We start from the raw sequence: 22,543 nt of genomic DNA on the forward strand, positions 1-22,543 counted from the left end.
TTTTTCTTTTTTTAAACAAATCTACTCATAACCATGCATGTAAATAATTCATGTATATCCATCACTTAAATAAAATGCCATTGTTCATAAATCTACAGAATGCATAACTTAATCATGTTAATTATAGAATACTTTGGATAAATATACATCATTACTTACATGTAAATATAAACTCATATGTACTTATACCATTATAATCATTGAATGTATGACTAATTTGTATCAGACATGAAAAAAAAAATACATGCAGACTGCAATGTTTATCAAAAAGTTACTAATGAAAGATTAAATTGATTTTAAAAAATTCCCAAAGTACAAAAAAATGAATCAATTAAGAATTCATCCATTTTTCTGTTCTTACCAGGTGTCTCTTGAGTTGCAGCCCTGCTCTCCACTCCAGATGAAAGCAGTTCTTTATTCAACAGTTTGTTCTTGTAATTTGAAACTTTAGTCTTGATAAATTGTTTTCCTCTGCAAAAAATGTCCTTCAAACTCCCTTGCTTATTTCTGCCAATGCTCGCACAAGAACTTTGAAGTGATATTTGGCTTTCGCCTGTTGCAAGGAGAACATTTGACTTATCTTCAAATTTATTATTGCATTCTGCCAAAAAAATTCCCTTCACTTTCTGGGGGCTGTCTTTGAGCAAAAAATCATACTTATTATCCCAAAATTCAGATAGATCTGTTTCTGCTCCTTCTGATTTGCAGTCTTGATCAAGTCTCTGACGAGCCTCTTTCTGGTGACAGTCTCCGCTTGACGTCTGCTTCTCAGTTTTGATACATCTTTTGGGAGTTGGTGGGAAGCATTCCGACCATTTATAAACTAGACTGCGGTGGCACACGTTTTTACATCCTTGGTTTCCATGGCAATCCTGTTGTTTATGCCATTCCCCTAAACTACCATTATCCCATTCTACATTTTCACTGGGAGTTTTTGATGGTATGTTTTGACAAGATGAAACATCTTGGGTGCTAATGTTTCTGTCTTGCAAAAAGTAGTTTCTTGGCTTGAATTGCTCCAAAGGCGGGCTTCTTTCTACTGAAGGTGGTGTCGTCGATTCCAATGAAGAGACTTTCAGGTGATTACATGGCCCCTCTCGGTTCTCATCGCCTGCAAAACAGGAAAAAATTTAATTATGGCCATCCATAAGAAGAGCTTTATTGTGAAATATGAAAGTATTTTCAGAACAGGGGTCTCTTGTATTACTTTTATATCCAACTCCAATCTACTGGAAAATGTGATATCGGGCATGGCCTTTAAATACACACAGACACATTTACTTTTCCTTTTCATTGGCCAAGAAATTTGTTTTCAGTACACAATAGAATACACTTATATTTTCCTGTTGCAAATGGAAGGTTTGCCGTTATATATTAATGGTATACACAAGTAATAAATTAGGATTGTCGGTACAAAGCAATTTAAATCATTATTTCATTGACAAGTACAATGTACTAGTACATAAATGATAATTCAAGGTGTCTATAATTCTGAGTTGTCTTTTCACATGAAGCACATTTTGAAAACTTTAAAAGCTAAAAACTGCAACCTATAAGTAATAAACAACATATGAAAATAAGATTCCTTTGGACTCTACCTGACAACCTGCGGTATATTAAAACACCCAGGAAATCTCCATAACTTCGCCTCAATATCAATGACAAAAGCTCCGAGACTGGAGTGTCTAGGGGTGATTTAAGATCTTACAACAGGTATACATGGATAAACTTCCTATCACCTAGGGCATTCTTATGATACCTGAAACTTATACAGATCGAGATATACTCTAACCGCATTCCATCAATGCACATCTACCTTGAATGACAATAGAAAATCTGGATTATTCAATGTCCAGTTTGAGACATTGAGCATATAAGCACAAGAGTGACCATTGGGGTCATTAATTTTTTTCATATCACGTCTGACACATTGTCTTCAAGCTTTGGGTTTAGGTGAAATATTTACATTTTGGGCTGCAGATATTTATCAAACTTGAAGGGGGGCTATATACAGAGCAAATAGCCATCTATAACCAGCGAGTCCTGAATATTAACACGATAATGGCGAGAGGTAGAAAGTTGACCATAAGGCGTAATTAAATATTTACAACACAGTTCACTCATACAGGCATGTTATCTCAGACGGATAAAAAAAATTTAAAATTCTGCTGAGATAACCTTTTTTTTTTACAAGATAAAGCATCATTATTTTATCAATCTTCAACACAATCTTTGGACTTTGACATGAAAAAGTAAAAGATTAGAAGTCTATCTAGAAATATTTTCATTTTAATATTTCCAATCTATAACATTTCTTCATTTCAAATGTTTAATTAGCTTCTAATTTTAGAACATTTAGCTCAAAATCTTCTATCTACATTTCTTGCACTATTTCTTAACTTTTTACAATTGAGCTGTACATTAGTATATTTTGTAAACATGTCATATGTTTTTCCTAATTTTACTTTTTTTCTTAAAATATTTCTTTCATATTCAATCACCTATTGCTTTTGAAATTAACTTTATGTGCATACAAACTTGGTAGAACAATTTACCAGATTTGTAGATTTACATGTACATGTATTTCACAGCTGGGGATGTTTTTGAGGGGTATTAGTTCTGAGCATAGGGAAAATTAAAATACAAAAACAAGTTCTGCAAGGAATTAAAGGCATGGGGTACATATATTGGATATTTTGTCAGGGTTTATTGACCGACAGATTTTCAGTCGATACCCATAAATATCAACCTGTCACTTGTGATCAAGCTTCCTTGTTCCACTTGTGAAAAAGGTGAAGATTACGAACAAATGGATCTCAAAACAAACTTCAAACGATACATATCTGTGAAAAAAGGGCATAAAACACAGAAACCCGATAATTCCAGAGACGGGATCAGGTGGCTATGAGGAGTAAGCATCCCTGTTGACCAGTCATACCCAGTTCACACTTACAAATTTAACATTCAATTTACTAATGATTTTAATTATTCACTTACAAACAACACCCTTTCAAGATTTGGCATTTTAGGAATTATCACATGATTGACTTCACATCTTAGCCCAATGAAACTCTAAAAATGATCTCTTATATTTGTTAAATGTACTTTTCAATAAACCAGTTAGTGTACACATATCAAACCATCTTAGCTAGCCAAGGGTTTGTGATCCGAAATCTACTCTTCAACAGCGTAGATTTTGGACCAGAAACCCTTGGCTAGCGAAAATGATATAAAACATGCATATCAGAAGTATACATTTGATATACACATATATTTGTACCGGTATACATTGTATCTGCCCAGTATACATTAATCCGTGTTCTTAATAGGTTCAATTACAAAGTACTTAAAGGTGCATTTATGAGAAAACTATACACATGCTTGTACATTAACAGTGCAGATCAAGTGAAATGTGTGTACTTTACTGTGTTTACCACTGTTTACATTATTTTTAAATAATAGTGTTATTCCTAATTCTTTCTTGTTTTTCACTACACAATTTTAATCATAAACATAATTCACCCATTGAAAATGTATATCAAGTAAAAGTGTTATTGTCCTCAAATCATCATTGTACATTAAATTTTTCTCAATATGATTTTAATTATATATCATTTTATACAACATTCACCCACTAACCAAGTACATTTATACGCACATAAAATGACATAATTTAATGCTTGTTTCCTGATACCTCTTTTTTTCATATATTTTTACATCTGTGCATTTTTAACATCTTGAAGTCATAAAACTAAGATATTGTTACCATATTATTGAATACTCACCTGAAAATCAATTCGAAATCCTTTTTTTCTCTCACCAAGTTATATGACCAATTTACACATCAACTCAACTTTTATAGTGTATAAATTATCATATTTCCAGCCACCTTTTTTTCATTAGCTGAATTGCTCAAAATTTAATTTGTTTCTATACATCATCAACAAGAAAGGAGACCAAATTTTCAATTTTATTTTTTCCATTTATGATATGACATTTCAACACTTATCCTGAACACCTAATTAGCTTGTTCTTTTCCCAGCATCTGTATCGTTTAGGAATAATCATTATTCCTGCCTTTCAACATGTTCAATAGTGGGAAAAATGAAAGTTATTCAACTGAAGCAAACTTACCTGCATGATTTTTAGCCATCCAGCTTTGACCATTTTTTGCAGCCATATATTGATGAATGCAGATATATATATAAAGATCGAGCAATATCCCACACAGAATGAAATGCTTTCTTATTCGGAATAACCACCAAAAAATTACACAGCAGCAAGACTTTGGGGATAATTGAAAAAAAAAAAGGAATCTTATTTATCCCTCGACCAATTTGCTCAATTCCCCAAAAATATTTCTACATTAGGCTAGCTGTGAGAAAAAATTGATTTCTCCGTAGGAAAACTGTCATTTCATGAGATTCTGATCTCAGTGCTGCCATTCTATATGATATTAATGGCAAAGGTCAAATAACTCTTTTATTATTGGGAAATAAAGAAAATATCAACAGGATTAGGTATCAGTAATTGTACAATCACGTGTAAAAATACATTGCACTCAAGAAATGGATTTTTTTCTGAAGGCAGAAAAAGTTTTTTGCAGCGTGTGCATCCTTCACAAAATAAAGTGACACAAAGAAAGGCAACCCACTGTTCCCAAATTACAAAGCAAGTGAAATACAAAATAAACTTCCTGACAACATGTACCAGGTAATTCCTGTTCAAGTGCATAAACTATATATAAGCTAGGTACAAGATTTATAAGAAACCATTGCCTTCTATTTAAACAAACTAACAAAATACATGCAATATGGCAACAAAAGTGCATTGATCTTAAAGGAAACTTTCTTTAAAGCAGTAAATGTTTGTTTTAATGTCCAAAAATTGTAATAAAAAATAACTATTACCAGGTACTTGAAAAAGACTTATACAATGTATCACATACAAAGCAAAGCATGTACAACCAAATGTATGTATCAGCATCTTAATGTGAGGAAAAGTCGGGCAACATTTGTACATGAAATAATTTCCATTCATTTTATCAAAGTAGCTTTCAAAAGTGCAATTTTTTTTTAAATGGGTGAATATATAAGGGCCATCAATCCTTACACCACAGAAAACTAAATTATAAAATCTTTTTGTCATGTCATGCTACCATACGCAGCTACCATTTAAGAAATAAACAACGTTATTCAGTGAACATGGCGTTATGAATAGCAATTGCTCTGCTGGCATATTCCATGATGCGCGCTAGCGCATCTTGGAAAAATGCCAGCAGAGCTATTGCTATTCATAATGCCATGTTCACTGAATAATCGTTGTTTATTACTTATATTTGCATTCTTTGATTTTTTTTTCAAGAATATCAGAGGAAATCCTGACTTACATAAGGACGCAGCTTCTTGTCTTCAGTAAAGAAAAAAACATACGGCTTTAAAATCAGTAAACCTGATTAATGCTCCTTTTCTCTAATAAATCACAAACATATTTATAAAGTATTTCCCTCTCAAACACAGTTATCTGGATACAAGCAGTGCCGTCATTACATTTTTGTTTTGTTGCAAGTGTGACGTCATCGATCAACGTTATTAAAACCCGCTGATGAAAATCAATAATTTAACACTCTGATGAAAAAAGAGAATGCTTTTATAATGATTATAACTCCAGAATGCTTTTCTATAATTTTTTTATAGTTTTTCTATTTATTTTTAATAGCTGAAATCATTCTTGAAATAGATATACTTGTTAAAGAATTTTTTCTTTCTGAATGTTATTACCCAAGTGTGAAGAGTTATCGTTCTTTGTTCAAATATGCATGATACAAAAAATAAAAATATGGCAGTTTGGCCATAATAAATAAATTGCTAGATTCTCATCCGAATTTTTTTAAAAATCGAGGCGGGCGGGCGGCTTTTATTTTATATTTTTTATTTTTTCAATTTTGCCGATTTTTTATTGACCTGGTCAATCGGTGTAATTTTATCTACAATACCCGAATAAAAGTCATATAGTAAAGGTTCAATTATCTCTTACATCACATCATCACCAATCTTTTTCAACCTATGACCCTTGTTTAAAATATATATGCATGTATAACAGCAATTACTATCTTTTCAGCTGTCAAAATCAGCGGGATTTAAAACGAAAGTAGAGTGGTAGATGAATACCGTTCCCGATCAGAATTAAGACGAAGAAAAACAGAAATAAAAAAAATCGAGGCGGGGGTATAAAATCGGGGCGGGCGGGGATGAGAATCTAGGAATATTTTTATTATGGCCTTTTCTACAATTTTTAATAAGTTTTATTATACAATTAAATACATTGACCAAAATTGAATTTTTAAAGATATAAATCATCAATTTTAAAAATTCTGAATTTCCTTTTTTTTCAAAGAATATTATTAAAAACTTATTTTTATTCCTCGTATGAAACATTTCATATATATACTTCTCCACACGTGAGGTAAGTGTAGCAGAGATTGTTCTACATGAGTGTGATAGAGCAATTGCACTCATAGTGGAAGCATTTGCGTCTATAGTGGTATGAATGCAATTGATGACTACATGTTCATAGTGGGAAAGTGCAGTGGATATGCAAATATAATGTTTTGGAAATCTCTTCCTCCCTATAACCATGCATGCATGCTTGTTATTTGTAAAACTTAAGAAAGAAATTTAATCCTCCCATCAGACAAAACTATGCAGTCGAGTTATCAACCCAAAACACTTTCATAAATATTTTGACATGTTAAATGGTGTCAATTGCCAAAAAAAACAAAACAAAAAACAACACATTAATTGCTTGAGTACTTCCTAAAAGTCAGTGAAGAGGAAGCTTACAAATAGCTGCTAAATTGGAATTTTTAAAAATATAATATCTGATACCTATATTAGGTATCTAATGTTAATAGAGTCCAAGGATGACATGTGACAGACTAAAAACCACATTGTGAACTTGGTGAAGATTTTCACATGACAGTGAATATTTATAGGGATGCTTGTATAACATCTTACATAACACAGCATGATAAGGGAAGATAAACTACATCATGCAATCAAATAAATTAAAATTAAAATTGAATTAAAACTAGGTCATTGTCGGGAGAAAGAAATGAGACAAGTACTTTTATGTATGCATATAATAATCAAATATGGTACAAGATCACAAAAATTTTCACAAACAACAATATCTAAGCTTAATTTTGACGAGTAAAAGAAATAGTTATAAGACAAAAAAACTTTCAAAGGTCCTAAATTGTTTTTTTATCATAGGTTCAGCATATTTAACTTTACCATGTTTTCATTCACCAGGATTAATCATCTAGGATTTTTATTTATACGTACCTTTTTCATATAAAGGGGGAAATATAAGCAAGATTGCTTAAAATTAGCAATAGAGGTCTATATATAGTTTGGGAGTCTGATGGGGTCATGTCCTGTACAAAAATCTGCATTCTATTCTAAGAGCTAATCTGGGGGCAATATTTAGAACTATCATAAATAAAAATATTTCAAAATATGTTACATGTGTGTTCAATCATGAAATATTTCTCATTAAACAGTAATTACTAAAAGAGGACGGGCTTTAACATTTTTTCCAAAATGTACCCTTTATTGATAGTTAAATAGCATTGATAAATCCATGTTTTCATTAAAAGTACATTTAGTACATGCACATTTTGACACTCTTGAGATTTCGTAATTACTAATTAAGCAATACTGCACCTGTAATAGCAATTAAAGTCTTTCAAATGAATGCTCTTAACGTGTCAAAGAATGAACATTTATTAGTAAGTCAGTAAGTGTATTATAATAGGCTGTATGTAGACATTTAATCTGTACTCTGATTATTTCACTTAATAGTTGTGTACATCAGTACTGCACTTTATGATAAAAGAACATTGAAATACACCTCTTTTTAAGGTATCTTAAACAGAGTTTGATAATTCAGTGTTTTTTTTCCACTTGCCTGGTATAAGGACTGGCCATTTTTAACTGACAATTCAGTCAAAATATTGCTGGACATTTTTCTAATTGGACCTGCAATTTTTTTTATGTATTTTTATGTTTAATATTGAAAATTGAAACATATTGTTAATTGTTTCCTCAACCAGGAATATAAAAGCATTTAGTTACTAAAGGCTGCTAAAGAAGTGAAAGTCCAACAAAGCAGAAGAAATTGATACACAATCCCTAACTGTTCTTGCGGCAAAGTAGTTTTCTATTCAGATGAAAAATATAAAGGCAGATAGCTACAAACATATAGTTATCATACAAACGGTGAAACCCCATATTTGTCTTACAATATTTAGCACTGTCCCTATTCCATGAAACCAGGGACCCTATGTTTACATTTTAGGGAAGTGTGATAATTTCCACTTCAAAGTATATCAGACATACCTTAGATGTCATTGAATTTGTAAGCCACATGCAACAACCTTTTTCATATTAAGAAAATATGATCATATTTAATGTGAGCATTTTGACACACCATTCAGAACCAAAGGCTCGTATTAAAGCAGTGAAAGTTCTACAAGGCATAACTAAACAATACACAACCCATTATTTTTTTTATGCAGCAATGGATTTTTTTATTCTGTCAATCTGAGGAAGAACAAAGGCAGACGGCTAAAATCATACAAACTACTCTGATATTTTGATTTGTACGTCTTGTTACATTTCGCATTGCTCTTATTCACTGAAATCTGGGAGATGTTTACATTTTCGGGAGGTAATGGTGAAAATACCCTTCAAAGTATATCACAAACATCTAAGACGTCGTTAGATCTGTGGACATATTGGTCTGTTGGTGACAGTCTAGTCCTTGTCCCGGCCCAGTGGTCAAGATTTGTGTACAGTATTTTACATAAAACCTAACACGTAAATACAGATATATTTTTGGAATAAAAGCAGTACAAAGCTTACAAGTCTTTACAACTGACCGTTATTCATGGGATATTTGTACATAAAACCACACCTACCATATTTCTGCACCACCCGATGTTTACAAAGTTCTGTACTTGATCGTGATTTACCACCTGTTGAATTTCCTGTTGTATTTTCCAACCTCCGCGTACAAAAGAGCGTTTTCGCGGGAAATTTGATCTTTTGATAGATTGACAGTAACTGTTCTAAACTAAAAGCTATTTTCTGTAACAGCCCTGATGGCCCATTAATTTGATGAAGAAATTCATATCATATAAATTTGTAAAGAAGATTATGTAATAAGAAGAAGAAGAGGAAAAGAAAGAGCAAAGAAAACTTAAAGACCCAATTTTTTTACCGTACGGTTACCTGAGAAGGGGGAGTTGTCATAGTAGTACTAATGCTATTTACCTGGAGACCCCCAATACTCAAGATGTCAAAAATCTATGTACACGTAGCATTACACAGGAAGTCTGTGTCTGGTGATCAGGGTCAACATTCCGTGTTTAGAGTCTTAATTTGAATGAAACTACTTGAAATAATTGAAATATTTCAATATAAAATTTATTTATTTATACTTTCAGCGATATCTAATGAAGAAAATAAAATTATAAAGAAATATCGTTTTAATATAAAAAAAAAAGGAAAAAAAAGTAAAAATAAAGATAAGAACACAGAGTTAAATTACAGAGTATTTTTAATTAAACTTGTGTAAATATCAAAAATAAAAAAAATATTCCGTTCATAGGTCTATCCGTCGTGTGAACATGAACAATGTATCGCGATAGGAATATTGCCTACGTCTGACTAACAATGGTGTCGAAAATATTCACCATTTCCGGGTTTTCGCGTGTTTAAAATTTTTTTTATTGTTTGCCAGATTTCATTTATACTTTTAAGAATTGATCTTATACTTTATATATTGCTTACGTTCTGACCATTATTTAATAGTGTCGAAAATATTCACAATATCCGGGTGTTCATGTGTTAAAAAATTTTAAATGCTTGCAAGATTTCTTTTATACTTTTAAGAATTGATCTTTGGTTTTATATATACACTTTTTAATTTCGAATATTGGGTATTGACAGACGTTAGAAAACAGCAGAATTGGACGACATTTATCGCCTAAAATACAACATAGCTGTTGAGATAAATATTTTATGAAGTCATGTTTTAATTTTCTACTCTCAATTGTTTTTGAAATAAAAGTTCACCAAGTTTTTTTTTAACACCCGTGTATACAGGGCGGCTACAAGAAAGTGTTTGACGCGTGACCAGGCAATCGTTTTCAAAACACACAAACTCAGACTATCAGGTAGCACGGGTACCTGGCCTGTCAATCAAATCAGGAGCTATTGTTTTTTTAATGATTGACGGCGGTAAATGATTGATCTTCATCCAGGTAGATTTTGGGGGCGTTAACATAAAATTGGGTGACATATTTTAATAACACCAGCAGAGGGATTTGTAAACTTGAGCCGCATTTAATTAACCCTCCCTTCCCATCTTACCCTCGTAACTCAGGATCCTTTAGACTTTTTCCATAAATAAATCATTATTATGAAGCATATTTGTGGAACCTGTTTTATTTTTGATACTTATAATCATGATAATACTGAGTCCCAAAACCGGAAAAATCACCGAAACAAAATCATGTCTAATTTATTTTTTAATCTTATCCTACTTGCACTCTGCTATACTCTATAGAGCTCTACTAAAAAAGTAAGGAAATAATAATTAAATCAATGAATATATAAAACAGGGCAGTTAAACTTTAAACGTGGAAATAATAAATTGCGTTGGTATATTTATACTGTGACGACTTCTACAATGAGCGAGTTACGCAAAATTTTTAAACTAAAGGGATCCATGAAGCTTTTTTTTCATTTTCCCTCCAAATACAATGTCACTTGTATCCTATTTTAACGTTGATTTTACGTCATAATGACGTTGACGTCATGTTTTCAAGATGTCTAGGCCTATTTTTATTTTGAATTTTATTTTTGTGATATTCCCGCGGAAAACAGGTATGTAATGTATGTATTGTTAAAATGTAAACTTAAATCATTTAAATGTTATTTTATTTGGGCACTTGATATAACTTCACAAATACATACCATACTATTAATGTAAGGTGATTTTTAATGCATAGAGACATGTTAGAACATTTAAAATGTCCAATAGGCTAGCTACCTGTGACAATTAATAAAAAAAAAAGCATATTCTAGTATATTCAAGGGAAGGGGTCTGCCACCACCCCCTCCCATAATGTAAGATGTTGCATGAATAAGAATCTCTCCACCCCGACCTTGAAATAATATTTTGGAGTTTGGGTAAACCCCTTTCTATACTATACCTGCCTTTAACCAGTCTGGGAATGGAGAGAAAAAAATTGTCCCAGTTGTGAAATTATTACTTTTCCAACAACAAAACATTGAATATCCTGGTTTGAGTTTTACCGACATAATAATAAGAAAATATTTTGAATAGTTATCTTTCGATCTTGGTTGAGGAGAGGTTATCCTTAATGCTATATTTTATATGATTACAGTGAATATGGGGTTAATAAACCATAATTTCATATACATTTGAATGCTGATAACCTTTTTTTTCATATACATTTGAATGCTGATAACCTTTTTATTAAAACCATCTGATTGGACAATATTCTCTGATTACAGTATCCCTTTGCAGTATTCCTCCAATCTGGCAAAATAGAACGTATGTGGTTGCACAGTTTTCAAATGGTAGCTTCAATGAAACCTCCTCCACAAATGTTACATTTGGAGGAACCACTGCAGTCTGGGGAGATGGTCAAGGAAATTCCAGTATGTGGACATGTCACTATATTGATGAAAAGAGCATTGTATTGAAAAGGTAAAAGACCATTAATAAGATGCGATTTTTTGAGAATGGTTGGACTGGGGATTTATCAGTCTCTTTTCCTGTATAAAAACGTGGATTTTTTTCATCAGTGGTCTGAAATGTTTGTTAATATTATACACTGATTCTCAAATTATAGTCTCAATTCGGTTTAAATAATGTACCGTGTTTTAAGTAATATAATATTTCTAATAAATTTTATTTTCTGCCAATCATATGAACCATTGTTGGTTGTTGATTAAAATACAACAATTGTTTGTTGTAACTTGAATGATTGTCTTAGGCGAAAATCGCATTTTATAGCAGAAATCGATATTTACGTTACTGTCGCCGATCATAGTGTAGTTTTTATTTTAAACCAAAAAGAAGTTTTAAATCGCTTACATATCTTTTTCTTAGTAAGATTGTCCTACATTTGAGTTATATTTTCTGAATATCACACCCTTCACACATATGCGTGTCACAAATTTTTAAAAATGTTAATATATTTATCAAATTTTGATGTCACCGCAAAATAATTACTTTTCTATTTGGAAATTCAAAAGGACTTAAAGGATTACTGAACTGACTAATACGATTAAGTTGTAACTTTTTAACATCATGAACACCTCTTCTATTGCATGGAATGGTAAAAAAGACACCGTTTATCTGCATTTATAAAAAACAGCCCCCCTTTTCTTATAAGTCCAATGGTTAAAAAATTCATCGATATTTACGTGTTAGTATTTATTCACAAATAAAGTAAGAGAACTACACTGTTTCCTATGGGTCAAATTACCTTACACTCAAGCACTAGAATAAGCCTTTAATTAACATGTCGGCACCTGATCTTGAATTACCAAGGATTCGTGTTTATGTTGTCTTCATAGATTTGTATTTTTTAAGATTATTTGAAATCGATGGAAATGTTCGTTATATTCGTTTTTTTTCATTTAAGCATTGTCGCAATCCAAGATATGGGTCCATTTTATTTCCACAAACAGGATGGTGGAATAATTAAACAGCATTAAATGTTACGATAAATCTCAGAAAGATATTTACGTTACCGATATTTACGTTACCAATATTTACGTTACCATGTTTTAAAGTAAATTAAAATTTAATTCTAAAGCTGTTTGTATAGATTTGCGAGTAATTCTTAATGATTTAAAAACTAAAAACATGAAGAAATACACTGTTTCTTAAAATGGCATTATTTTCTGTACATGAGTGCAGAAATGCAAATGGAAGTGCACTTTCAAAGTTGAACATTTTTTACACAATATCTTGTGCATCTGTATGATTTGAAAATTGAATTGACATAATATTAGTCACAAGTAGAATTGTGGTTTAATGATCGAATGTTTCCATTTTTAGCAATTGGTTAATATTGCATAAGTTTAAGTGTAACGCATGCACGTTATCATTCAGAACGTAAATCTGAAACAAAACTTTCTTAATGTTTGTATATTGCTGTTTGTTTGAACTGATAGTGTATCATCAACTTTAAAAAATCGTTATATACAACTAAATTGTATACCAAGCTAAACATTTTGAAGGAGAAAATATCATTTTTCGTAGGAAATATAATTCCACAGAATAGGCGCTGCGCTGCGTGTAAGGGGAGGAGGGGGGGGGGGGGGGGAGTTATTCCACATCGGGTTAAAGAAAAAATACGGATGTGGGTGTTGGGTGTCAAGAAACTGGTCGAAATTGAATCCATTTCCATTTTTGGTGCTTTGCAAGAAATACATGTATTAAATTGTGCACATAATTTTTCCCATTTAAATTGTTGCTTAGACATACATGTAGAACTTAGAACGTATGCGTCTATGCTTTAATGGTACTGAAAATTCAATTTACGTTATATTTATGTAGAATGTACTTATATTGCTCTATAGAGCAGATATAATTTGCATCTGTAATTATTAACAAACCTTTTTAAGGGTGGTGGGGGTAACTTTGTTTTGTTTTTGAGATTTGACGATAAAGTATCCACAAGCAATTATGCATTTGAAATGATCAACAGATTACATGGTGGAAGGGGGGTGTCATAAATTAAATGAATCCTCTACAGATAAGTCATAACTTGAATTTTCAATTCAACCCTTTATCAAGAACACAGATAAGAAAATTCATAAAAGTCAATAATGTGATATAATAATAATCATTTTTCCCCCAAATATACTTTTATTTTTGTATGATATCTATGTGCGATATTTATGTGATACATGTATTTAACAAACACTTCGTAATCAGGTACTGGCGAAATATTTTACCTTCTGATATTTTAAATAATGTGCGCTCCTCTGAATAGATAATAAAGAATCAAATAATGAAGCATTTTAGGTAATATTGTCATTATTTAGCTTATCGTCAGATTTGATAAAAACTTTTTAAAATAAAAAGAAAATAATTTCATTTAAATGAAAATTATGCCTGTTTTGTTTTTACTAATAATTGAATCAAAGATTCCTCACCCTTTTACAAATGTGCTTAAACGGTTTCATAAATGTTTATAGTTAACAAAATTCGATGTGTATTATCTTAATTTTGTATTTTTCAAAAAAAAATTCTTTCGTTTCCAAATAAGGCTTTTCAACTTCACGTAAATATCTTGGTGTAAAATTAGCCCTCCAACCGCATTCATTTCGGAGGAGGTCTACAAAACACAGCATGAAGTATGTAAATCATATTGTGATTTTTCATAACTACAGTGTATACACTTTCATGTTTCAAATGACATATAAATGTGTTAGTTTCAGTTCACAAAATTTTCTGACTTTTCCCAAAGTCGATTTGGCACTATAAATTGAGAATGCGTGTATAACGATTTGTGTATTAATTTTACAGCAAACTGATGAATGACAGCAACGAAGCTTTCCAGTGTTTGTTGTACAAGACAATAAACGAATCTATAACTTATTATCAAACAATATCAGGTAAATCAAATATTTTCCCTATACATGTATATGACCTTTGGTTTTCAAAGTACATTTATATTTGAGGAAAATACCAATGAATTGTACATATACTTCATAGAGCAAAAACTTGTTTGAAACCGACTTTTTGATACTTAGTGATTAAGATTTTGGACATTTCAGTGAACGAAAGCCAATATATTACATTTCCGCCAGCATACAACCCCTTGGTTTGCGATGTATGCAATGGTACCGAAACGGAATTTTATGTTATGTTCTTGAAAGGTAAAAAAATGTTTAGTGGGTGATAATTTGCAAAGAAAAACATGGCCCTTTTCGTGGCTTTCTTCCTATATTTTATACCGTTACACACTGTTAGAGTATACAGTTGTAGTTTAGTCTAAAATTAAATTTTGGAGTACTATTTTCCAGAAAATTTGACCTGTGGATGTGTCTCAGAGTGTAATGATGTTCTGTTTACAAATCCCTGCAAGAGTCTTCAAAACGCTTCAAACAAATGTGACTCTGAAACAGTATCACCAACAAGTGATGCAAATTCATCCTGGTCACGGCACCGAACTTCACCGAGTTCAGAAAATATTACCACCAGCTATATAGAGGTAACTGTTTCGTGGCAACAATCATCGCCAAGTGCATTGGATAAAGGACAAATTCCAGGAAATGAAGAAGACAGACTTCGTATCCTGATAAACCATTATGGAGCTTACATTGCATATGGATTGTCTGGACTATTGTTTCTTGTTACTTGTATGGCCTGGACTTGTCGTTGTTTTCGACTTGCAAAAAAGTCTTGCGAAAAGAAACGAATAATGAAAAACAAGGTTAACCCGGTCCAGGAGAAGAACTAGTCAAACTTGTTTCCGAGATATTCATTTTATATAAAAACTCGGGCTTCTTTTCAAATTAATCTCTCTTTCTCTCTCTCTCTCTCTCTCATATTATTTGAAATGAGGTATATGTTATTAAAATGTAGTAAATACTAGTGATAGAATTTTGAGGTAATATTTTAAACGACAATAAAATTTTGAAAAAGTACCTTTTGTCAGATAGTGCAGATAAATCACCTTTATATAGAGTATATACATGTAATTCATTGTGAACAATGGTGATAAAATCTTCAACAATATCAAAAATCATTGTTTCGAAAATTTGAGTTTATATACTTGCGTGTGAATATTAAAATGAGAAAAAGTAATACCTTAAGTTCGATCAAGTTGAACACGTGGCTGTAACAATCTCATTGTTTCTTAATATTCTAGTGTATACATTGTATATACCGGTAATTTGAAATATTGGTTGACTTAGTCCAGCCTTTACAAGGTACGGGTTTGATATTTTAAGGTATCCGTTTTCGGGCTGTGACGTTAAAGCTGTTGAATGATAGTACTGTTTATAAATGATTAAAACAGAAAACTATAACGTGAGATAGAAAATATTTCTGTGAGTACCGGTATATACTGATTCAGTGTTGCAATCATGAACATTTTCATAAAACAGTTCATGAAAATTATATAATAGATAGTATGGTGGTACAGTGTATTTTCATTTTTCTGCCATCATTTGTCATATGTATATGTCGACTTTTCAGCTGATTATATTGACTTGTCGGTTATTTATGTTAACTTGTCAGATACTAGTAGATATGTCTCCGATAAAAACATCACAACCAGGAACTGTGTCTTGTTTTTTCAGCATGCTATCATACCTGCGAAGTCGACATTATTTACTGACAAGTCGGCTTGTGAGATGTTATGTAGACTTGTCAGAAAATGATGTTTACCTGTCAGATCTTTGTGTTGACTTGTCGAATACTTAGATCGACTTGCCATAAAAATACCGTATTAAGTGGAAATTTTAGCAAGGATTTTATTTTGGCATTATAAGCGAGGGTGCAGAGATCGCTAAAATTAAATATCCCTAAAAATTATTTGGGTTTTATTTGTTATAACTTCTTAAATGAGCATTTTAAATTAGCTAAAATTACTTCTCGCTAAAAATTAAATACCAATTTTTAAGGGCAAATCGCTAAATTTTCGTCTCGCTAAAATTTCCGCTCATACAGTATGTTGATGACCTGAATATGCATGGTATGGGCGCATTTTCATTTTGAATTTTTAAACACGTAAATAAATGACAAATTATCAAAAAGATCTGACAAGTGGACATATTTATCTGGCATGACAACAAAAACATCTGAAAAGTCAATATAATTATCTGAAGAAAAGTGGGGCAGAAATATGTCACCATAAGATGGACTCACATACGAAGAATCGGTTCAATATCATCAAGCATTGATTTAGGGGGAAAATGCGGAAAACAAAGTGGGGTAGACTGCATGACAAGCAAACAGAAAGGCGAACAAGGAGAAACCTTATAGCTCCCTACTGGACAAATAAGTTGCGGATTGAGTTTTACTTTACCCATCTTTTTATCCATTTTTCATTTAACCTTTATCTTGTATCATCTGATTTTATGATGCGAATGACATATATTTCAAATGTTGCTGAGGGTGATACGAAGGAGGACACCCATAGCAGACTGGGTAAAACTAGGAGAGTATTTAGAGAGATAAATACCATTTGGAGGTCTGCACAGTACAGCACCAAGCTATATTGTATCAACTCTCCTATAAGGATAGGAATGCTGGAGAATAACAAACACATCTTAGCAAATTACGATCCTTCCATACCATATGCCTCCGTCAAGTACACTGTACTAGGGTATTCATATCCCGGCCCGAGAAGGTCACATGTACAAATGAAAACCTGTTGAGCCGATGAATGTACCATCATTACCAAACACAGATGAAGATGGATATGGCGTTTTTCACAAAAAAGACCATCTTTCAACAACAAGAACAGCACTGCACTGGACTCAAAGCAAAAAAGGAGAGGGAGGCCAAGACCATCTTTGGAGAAGGACGGTGAAAAATAAGATGAAAGCCATGCACCAAACATGGGGATCAATAGGATGGTCCAGAAAAGACAAAAGTGTGGAAGCCTGTTGCTGTCTTACATACCACAGAGTGTGAAGGACGATGATGATGAAAAGTAACTCTAACGCAAACTCATCTGTTTAAAGAATATTAAAACAACAACAAAAGTAACATGCATGTACTATGTACAAAAAAAATTAAAAATATGAATCAATTATATAAAGTCAATAAGAAATGCTCTCAAAAATTATAATAGTAATGGTAAGTCTTAAAAAAATAGTGGCAAATAAAACTTTGCCATATAAGGAAATAAATTACATCCGCTAATCATGCAGCAAATGTAAAGTCACACAGAGCACCCGGTAATAAGCAGTGCATAAATAGGACTTAGCACATGCATCGGCACTTTAAAACACACTTTATACATGTAGCTGAGCACATATAGGTCCATGAAAGGTTGTGTTGCACTAAATACAAGCACAGTCACTGCATGGCTGTGGCGTTGGCATTAAGATTGTAATTTTAATAGCACTATGTATAGTCAGGCATTTGGGTCCACGAAAAGTGTGTGGTAACAAAATACAGATACAGTCAGTGCACGGTACTGTGAATGTTGTGGCAGTCAATGTGATTCAGATTCTTTCAAACAATTTGCCCGATACCTGCAAGAAATAAGAAAATTGTATAATTGTATTAATATTTTCAGAATATGCATACGGTCTAGCATATTTATCAAACATTACGGGTCAAGAAAAAGGAACATAAAGCATCTAAGGGCTGGGGGATTAGTTGTTATGATCTGGAGAAACACAAAGTATGAAATTTAACACTTTCATGAAGGGACATGTTCCTGCCATGAAAACAACGAGAGAAAAAAACACAAAAATTAAAGAGTTTCAAATACGGTATGTAATGCAACTTTCTGTTCAAGACTTACAGGGTAGCAGAAATTAAGGCAAAGACTTGCAGAAAGTATAAGGCTTTTTAATCACATTTAAGATACAGGTTTCCGGTGGATTAACTCACCAAAATCATCCTCCACTTTAGTAGACGTAAAAAGAGGAATTCAAGTCTTGTTTCTTGGAGACTTTGCGGCGCATGGGTCTGTGTTCAAAATTCACTCTAGCCAACCACTCCATCTGTAAGAGAAAAACATCGTAAATTACAGCCAAAAGTTAATTACAAGACAAAGAATATAAAAGTTTTCTCTCCAAACTTTATACATATTAATGATTACAAAGTATGTATTAGGTTCGAACAATGTTGAGTGCGGTACGTACCTGGTGCGTAGGTTGAGGTATGGTGGGTAACTCCCTACGCTCCTCAGACTTGTTGATGGCATGGGTCAACTCATACTAATAAAAAAAATTGAAATATTGTACTTTTCTGATAAAACAGCGGACCAATTTATAAGACCCACAGAAAAATAATTACATCGTATCTATAAATGTTCTAAATGAGTTTTAACACATTCAGACTCTTACCCAGTCTTTAATGTGCTCTTTCCATTCATGAGCAGCAGAAGTAAAGACTTGTTTGCACTGGAGAGGAAGGATAGAAAATATAGAGAGTATTCACTGGAGAGAGAAGACAGAGGCTATAGATACTTTTGTATCTACCGAAAGGAGAACTTACAGCTGATTTGGCTGCCAGAGCAAGCATCACCTCGTACCACTGACGACTGTCATCTGAAGAGACATCTATACGGCGCTAAAATGAAAATAAGGAAAGTCATTTATTACAAAAATGAAATTATACATTTGTATATGTGAAATTTTGCTTTTCTCAACTGCACTGCCAGATCGATAAATACTATTATACATATTAAAATAGTGTACATCAGATTTATATAATTAATTTTATAGTTTACAGTTGAAAATATTTTTTTTATTTTATTTCAAGGCAAGCAGATTATATCAATTTGAATTCCAAATAAAATATTGCTTGTATCTTGTTATATTCATACATATTTACCTCTGTGTTTTGAAAACTGACTTATTTCAATACAGTACATTGTTTGTGGTTACCGTATATGCTCGCCTATAAGTCGATTGTATTTTTTTTTTTTGGCATTTATTTTGGAGGGATTTGCCATTCGCTTATTATCCAATGTTTTAATCTGGTTTCAATCGAAATTTTCTTTCAAAATGACGCCGATGTTTAATCTTAATTCAAAAAAAAATTTAGTAAAGCTCACTTAACATAAAAAACCCAAATAAAAATAAATAATTGTACTTTATGCATACTAGTAATCTTAGAATACAAAAATGATTTCATATATAAAGGCGGGATTATTTGTAAAATAATACCTTTTCGTCGATCGTCCAGAAAAACAATATCAGTATGGTCAAAATGACAGATATTACTAGTATCGCAATTTGATGTTTTTGAAATGTTTGGACCGGTTATTTTTTTTTTCTACAGTGAAACTTTTAAATAAGTAAATACCGGTACATGTTTATACTAGTTTTATATATAAAATAATATTTAAAAAGCAATTTAGGATTTTATGATCTAAATGAAATAGGACACTGTAATTAATCGCACCCCCCCCTATTTTTTTTAAATTGTCAATGGGGGACAACTCAACTTTCGGTCGTCATAGAGTGCCCTCCCCTATGTTTATTTATTGATTTTCGGAAAGCTTGAACAAGTCAACAAACTTTTTCTCAACATATTATAGGCCTACCGTATGATGTAAGTATGCATTCAAATTAATGTTAACCAAATTAAGTTTAGCAGGAAAAGCAGGCTATTTTGAAAAAAAAGAAAACGAAAAAGATTTGCTAGTAATATGTAAGACCTACCGCATTTCCTCTGTTTTGTGTTTTTGTTAAGTTCTATAGCTTTAATCAAATTAATGTAAGGGTTTAGGGTAATGTTTTACAGTATTCCCTACCCCAACCCCCACACTGATATTACGCCTTCCAGGTCCCTACATATCTATACCTATACACCCTTATATCTTTATCAACACCATAGGGCATTGATGTGTTTTATTTATATGATTTATGCTGTTTATACGTGTGATCTATTAAATTTGGATATTTTCTTCAAACTTTAGGCCTATCACTAAATTGTTTTGTTTTAAATGTCAAATTTGAGGAAATGTACAATGTATTAGTACATTGTGCTAGGTAGGCTTCCCTTCGACATCTTTGAAATTTTCGAAGAAATACATCTGCCCCCCCCCCCCATACAATCACATCAAAAGAAGCATTTAGGTCCAATAAAACTTTATTTCCTAAAGAATTACCCTCTTAGACACACTCTGGCTCTTTCTCTCGGAAGATCTTTGTCTTTTCATTGTGAAATATGTCGGTTTTATCGCTCTGTGAAAAGCACGTCTACTCGCTACTGATCGAAGTGAGTAACTAACAACAGTAACCAAAACGCAACGCTACCTAGCAGTTACCAAGCATGACGTCATCACCAAGGACTTCACGTAAAGCTAGGCCCTAAATGCTGACTTAATAAAGTAAAATCATTGTTTGCTTACCTCTTGTGTGTTTTTAATCGTTTCAGTATTTTGGAAAAAATAAGTCTCTGTTTATCACCTTCATATTACAAAGTTGATTGAAATGTTACGTCATACGGCTGGAAGTATCATAAACTAGTTCCCGCCACAGTAACGTTTTTTTGGCGCCGGGTCAGTTAAATTTCATAACAAAAGTAAAAATTTAATTATCTTTACTCTACTAGTGAAAGTATTGCTCACCACTAGTCTCTTAAAGGGAGCTTATAGAAATAAAACCTGAATTTTTGCAATTTATACATCTTTTAAATTAAGAACTTCAGTCTACTTTAACGTAACAAATCTACACATTATTTGAAATATCGCTGTAAAAATTTGTTATGTAAAATTTGTTATTAGGTTTTTTTGTCCTAGGATTTCTTATATTTATTAAATTTTATCAATTTTTGTGAAAAAAGTTACTTTAATAAGAATAAATAAGTTTTATTGAACTATGATGCGCGAAATATGGCGCAATGAAAACCACAGTTGGCCCCCTTAAATGAAAATTGGGCCGTTGGAAGCACATTTCCGTTTGGTGGGAACCAAACATTTTTAGTTTAGGAAGGGGATGGGTGGGCAATGCCAAGTAAAGTTTTAAAAGAAAAAAGAAAAAAAAATATTGCGGAGACACGAGCATAAAGTAAAGAAGCTATGTTTTTTTTAAAGTATCAGCTCACAAAAGTAGTGATTTAGTGCGCAAAAGGAATTCAAAGATTACGTCATAGTAGTATTGCAAAATTCAGATCAAGATTATAGAGTTTCAGTATTTATAAATAAACTTATAATCGACATGTTCTGTTTGATTACAAACAGTTTAAAACATAAACAAACTCAGGGATATATACGTTCCAACTTAATTCTTTTACCACGACCAGATTATACCGGTATCATACATTCCCATTACCCCAAGTTGATTAATCTAACCGCAACAAAACAGGCACGTGTGCGTGTTTCGGGGGTGGGATGGGGTTAATAAATCATAAATCAACCAGAAAAGTTATGTTGGGAAAAGAGTGCTGGAAGTTGGAATCCCCTACCCGTCCTCCCCATTTTGATACTAGCCTGTTTCTATTTTTAATTTTTTTTATCAATTATGATTGTCTGCTGTAGAGTAAAGCGGATGCTCTGGCATACAAAATGCAAGCACATACATGGAGAATCAGATTGTTGAACTGGTTGAGAGAGAGAGAGAGAGAGAGAGAGAGAGAGAGAGAGAGAGAGAGAGAGAGAGAGAGAGAGTTGAGAGAGAGAGAGAGAGAGAGAGATCCGGATCCACCCCTTAAACCTATCACCGCCATCCCACCACGGATTTGAACTCCAATTCATATCATTTTTTCTCAATTGACAAAAAGCTGCTGG

At 32.4% G+C, this 22,543-nt stretch overlaps 3 protein-coding genes across 3 annotated transcripts in view; 1 reads left to right on the forward strand and 2 right to left on the reverse strand.

Moving 5' to 3' along the window:
- LOC134245638 (protein ITPRID2-like) overlaps nucleotides 1–9,058 on the reverse strand; it is a 37,839-nt gene extending 28,781 nt beyond the window's left edge. The window contains exons 1-2 of the mRNA XM_062727909.1: nucleotides 8,984–9,058; nucleotides 362–1,111 (exon numbers count right to left, since the gene is read on the reverse strand). The gene's annotated coding sequence lies outside the window, so the exon portion shown is untranslated. The remainder of the gene's footprint in view (nucleotides 1–361; nucleotides 1,112–8,983) is intronic.
- A 1,835-nt stretch (nucleotides 9,059–10,893) lies between these two features.
- Nucleotides 10,894–16,150, forward strand: LOC134245621 (uncharacterized). Its single transcript, XM_062727884.1, has 5 exons — nucleotides 10,894–10,955; nucleotides 11,610–11,805; nucleotides 14,644–14,732; nucleotides 14,895–14,996; nucleotides 15,144–16,150. Exons 1-5 carry the CDS (start codon nucleotides 10,898–10,900, stop codon nucleotides 15,578–15,580), a joined length of 882 nt encoding a protein of 293 aa, XP_062583868.1. The 5' UTR covers nucleotides 10,894–10,897; the 3' UTR covers nucleotides 15,581–16,150.
- Nucleotides 16,151–18,710: 2,560 nt separating this feature from the next.
- On the reverse strand, nucleotides 18,711–20,975 carry LOC134245629 (uncharacterized). The gene is made up of 4 exons (XM_062727893.1): nucleotides 20,924–20,975; nucleotides 19,303–19,377; nucleotides 18,948–19,022; nucleotides 18,711–18,806 (listed from the first exon to the last, which is right to left on the reverse strand). The coding sequence occupies exons 1-4, from the start codon at nucleotides 20,972–20,974 to the stop codon at nucleotides 18,711–18,713; spliced, it is 297 nt and encodes a 98-aa protein (XP_062583877.1). The 5' UTR covers nucleotide 20,975.
- Nucleotides 20,976–22,543: the final 1,568 nt, after the last annotated feature.

This window comes from Saccostrea cucullata, unplaced genomic scaffold (genome assembly GCF_032062105.1).
Source record: "Saccostrea cucullata isolate Sc308-1 unplaced genomic scaffold, CSIRO_AGI_Scuc_v1 ctg181, whole genome shotgun sequence".
NCBI classification, from domain to species: domain Eukaryota; kingdom Metazoa; phylum Mollusca; class Bivalvia; order Ostreida; family Ostreidae; genus Saccostrea; species Saccostrea cuccullata.

What these genes read in the sequence shown, in the direction of transcription:
- LOC134245621 (XM_062727884.1), top strand. Translation starts at nt 10,898, where the DNA reads ATGTCTAGGCCTATTTTTATTTTGAATTTTATTTTTGTGATATTCCCG. An exon ending in TTATTATCAAACAATATCAG is followed by an intron (nt 14,733 to 14,894) that starts GTAAATCAAATA and finishes TGGACATTTCAG; the next exon opens with TGAACGAAAGCCAATATATT. An exon ending in TTATGTTATGTTCTTGAAAG is followed by an intron (nt 14,997 to 15,143) that starts GTAAAAAAATGT and finishes ACTATTTTCCAG; the next exon opens with AAAATTTGACCTGTGGATGT.
- LOC134245629 (XM_062727893.1), bottom strand. Translation starts at nt 20,974, where the DNA reads ATGAAAAGACAAAGATCTTCCGAGAGAAAGAGCCAGAGTGTGTCTAAG. An exon ending in GCCAGAGTGTGTCTAAGAGG is followed by an intron (nt 19,378 to 20,923) that starts GTAATTCTTTAG and finishes TTTTCATTTTAG; the next exon opens with CGCCGTATAGATGTCTCTTC. An exon ending in CTCTGGCAGCCAAATCAGCT is followed by an intron (nt 19,023 to 19,302) that starts GTAAGTTCTCCT and finishes TTTTTTTATTAG; the next exon opens with TATGAGTTGACCCATGCCAT.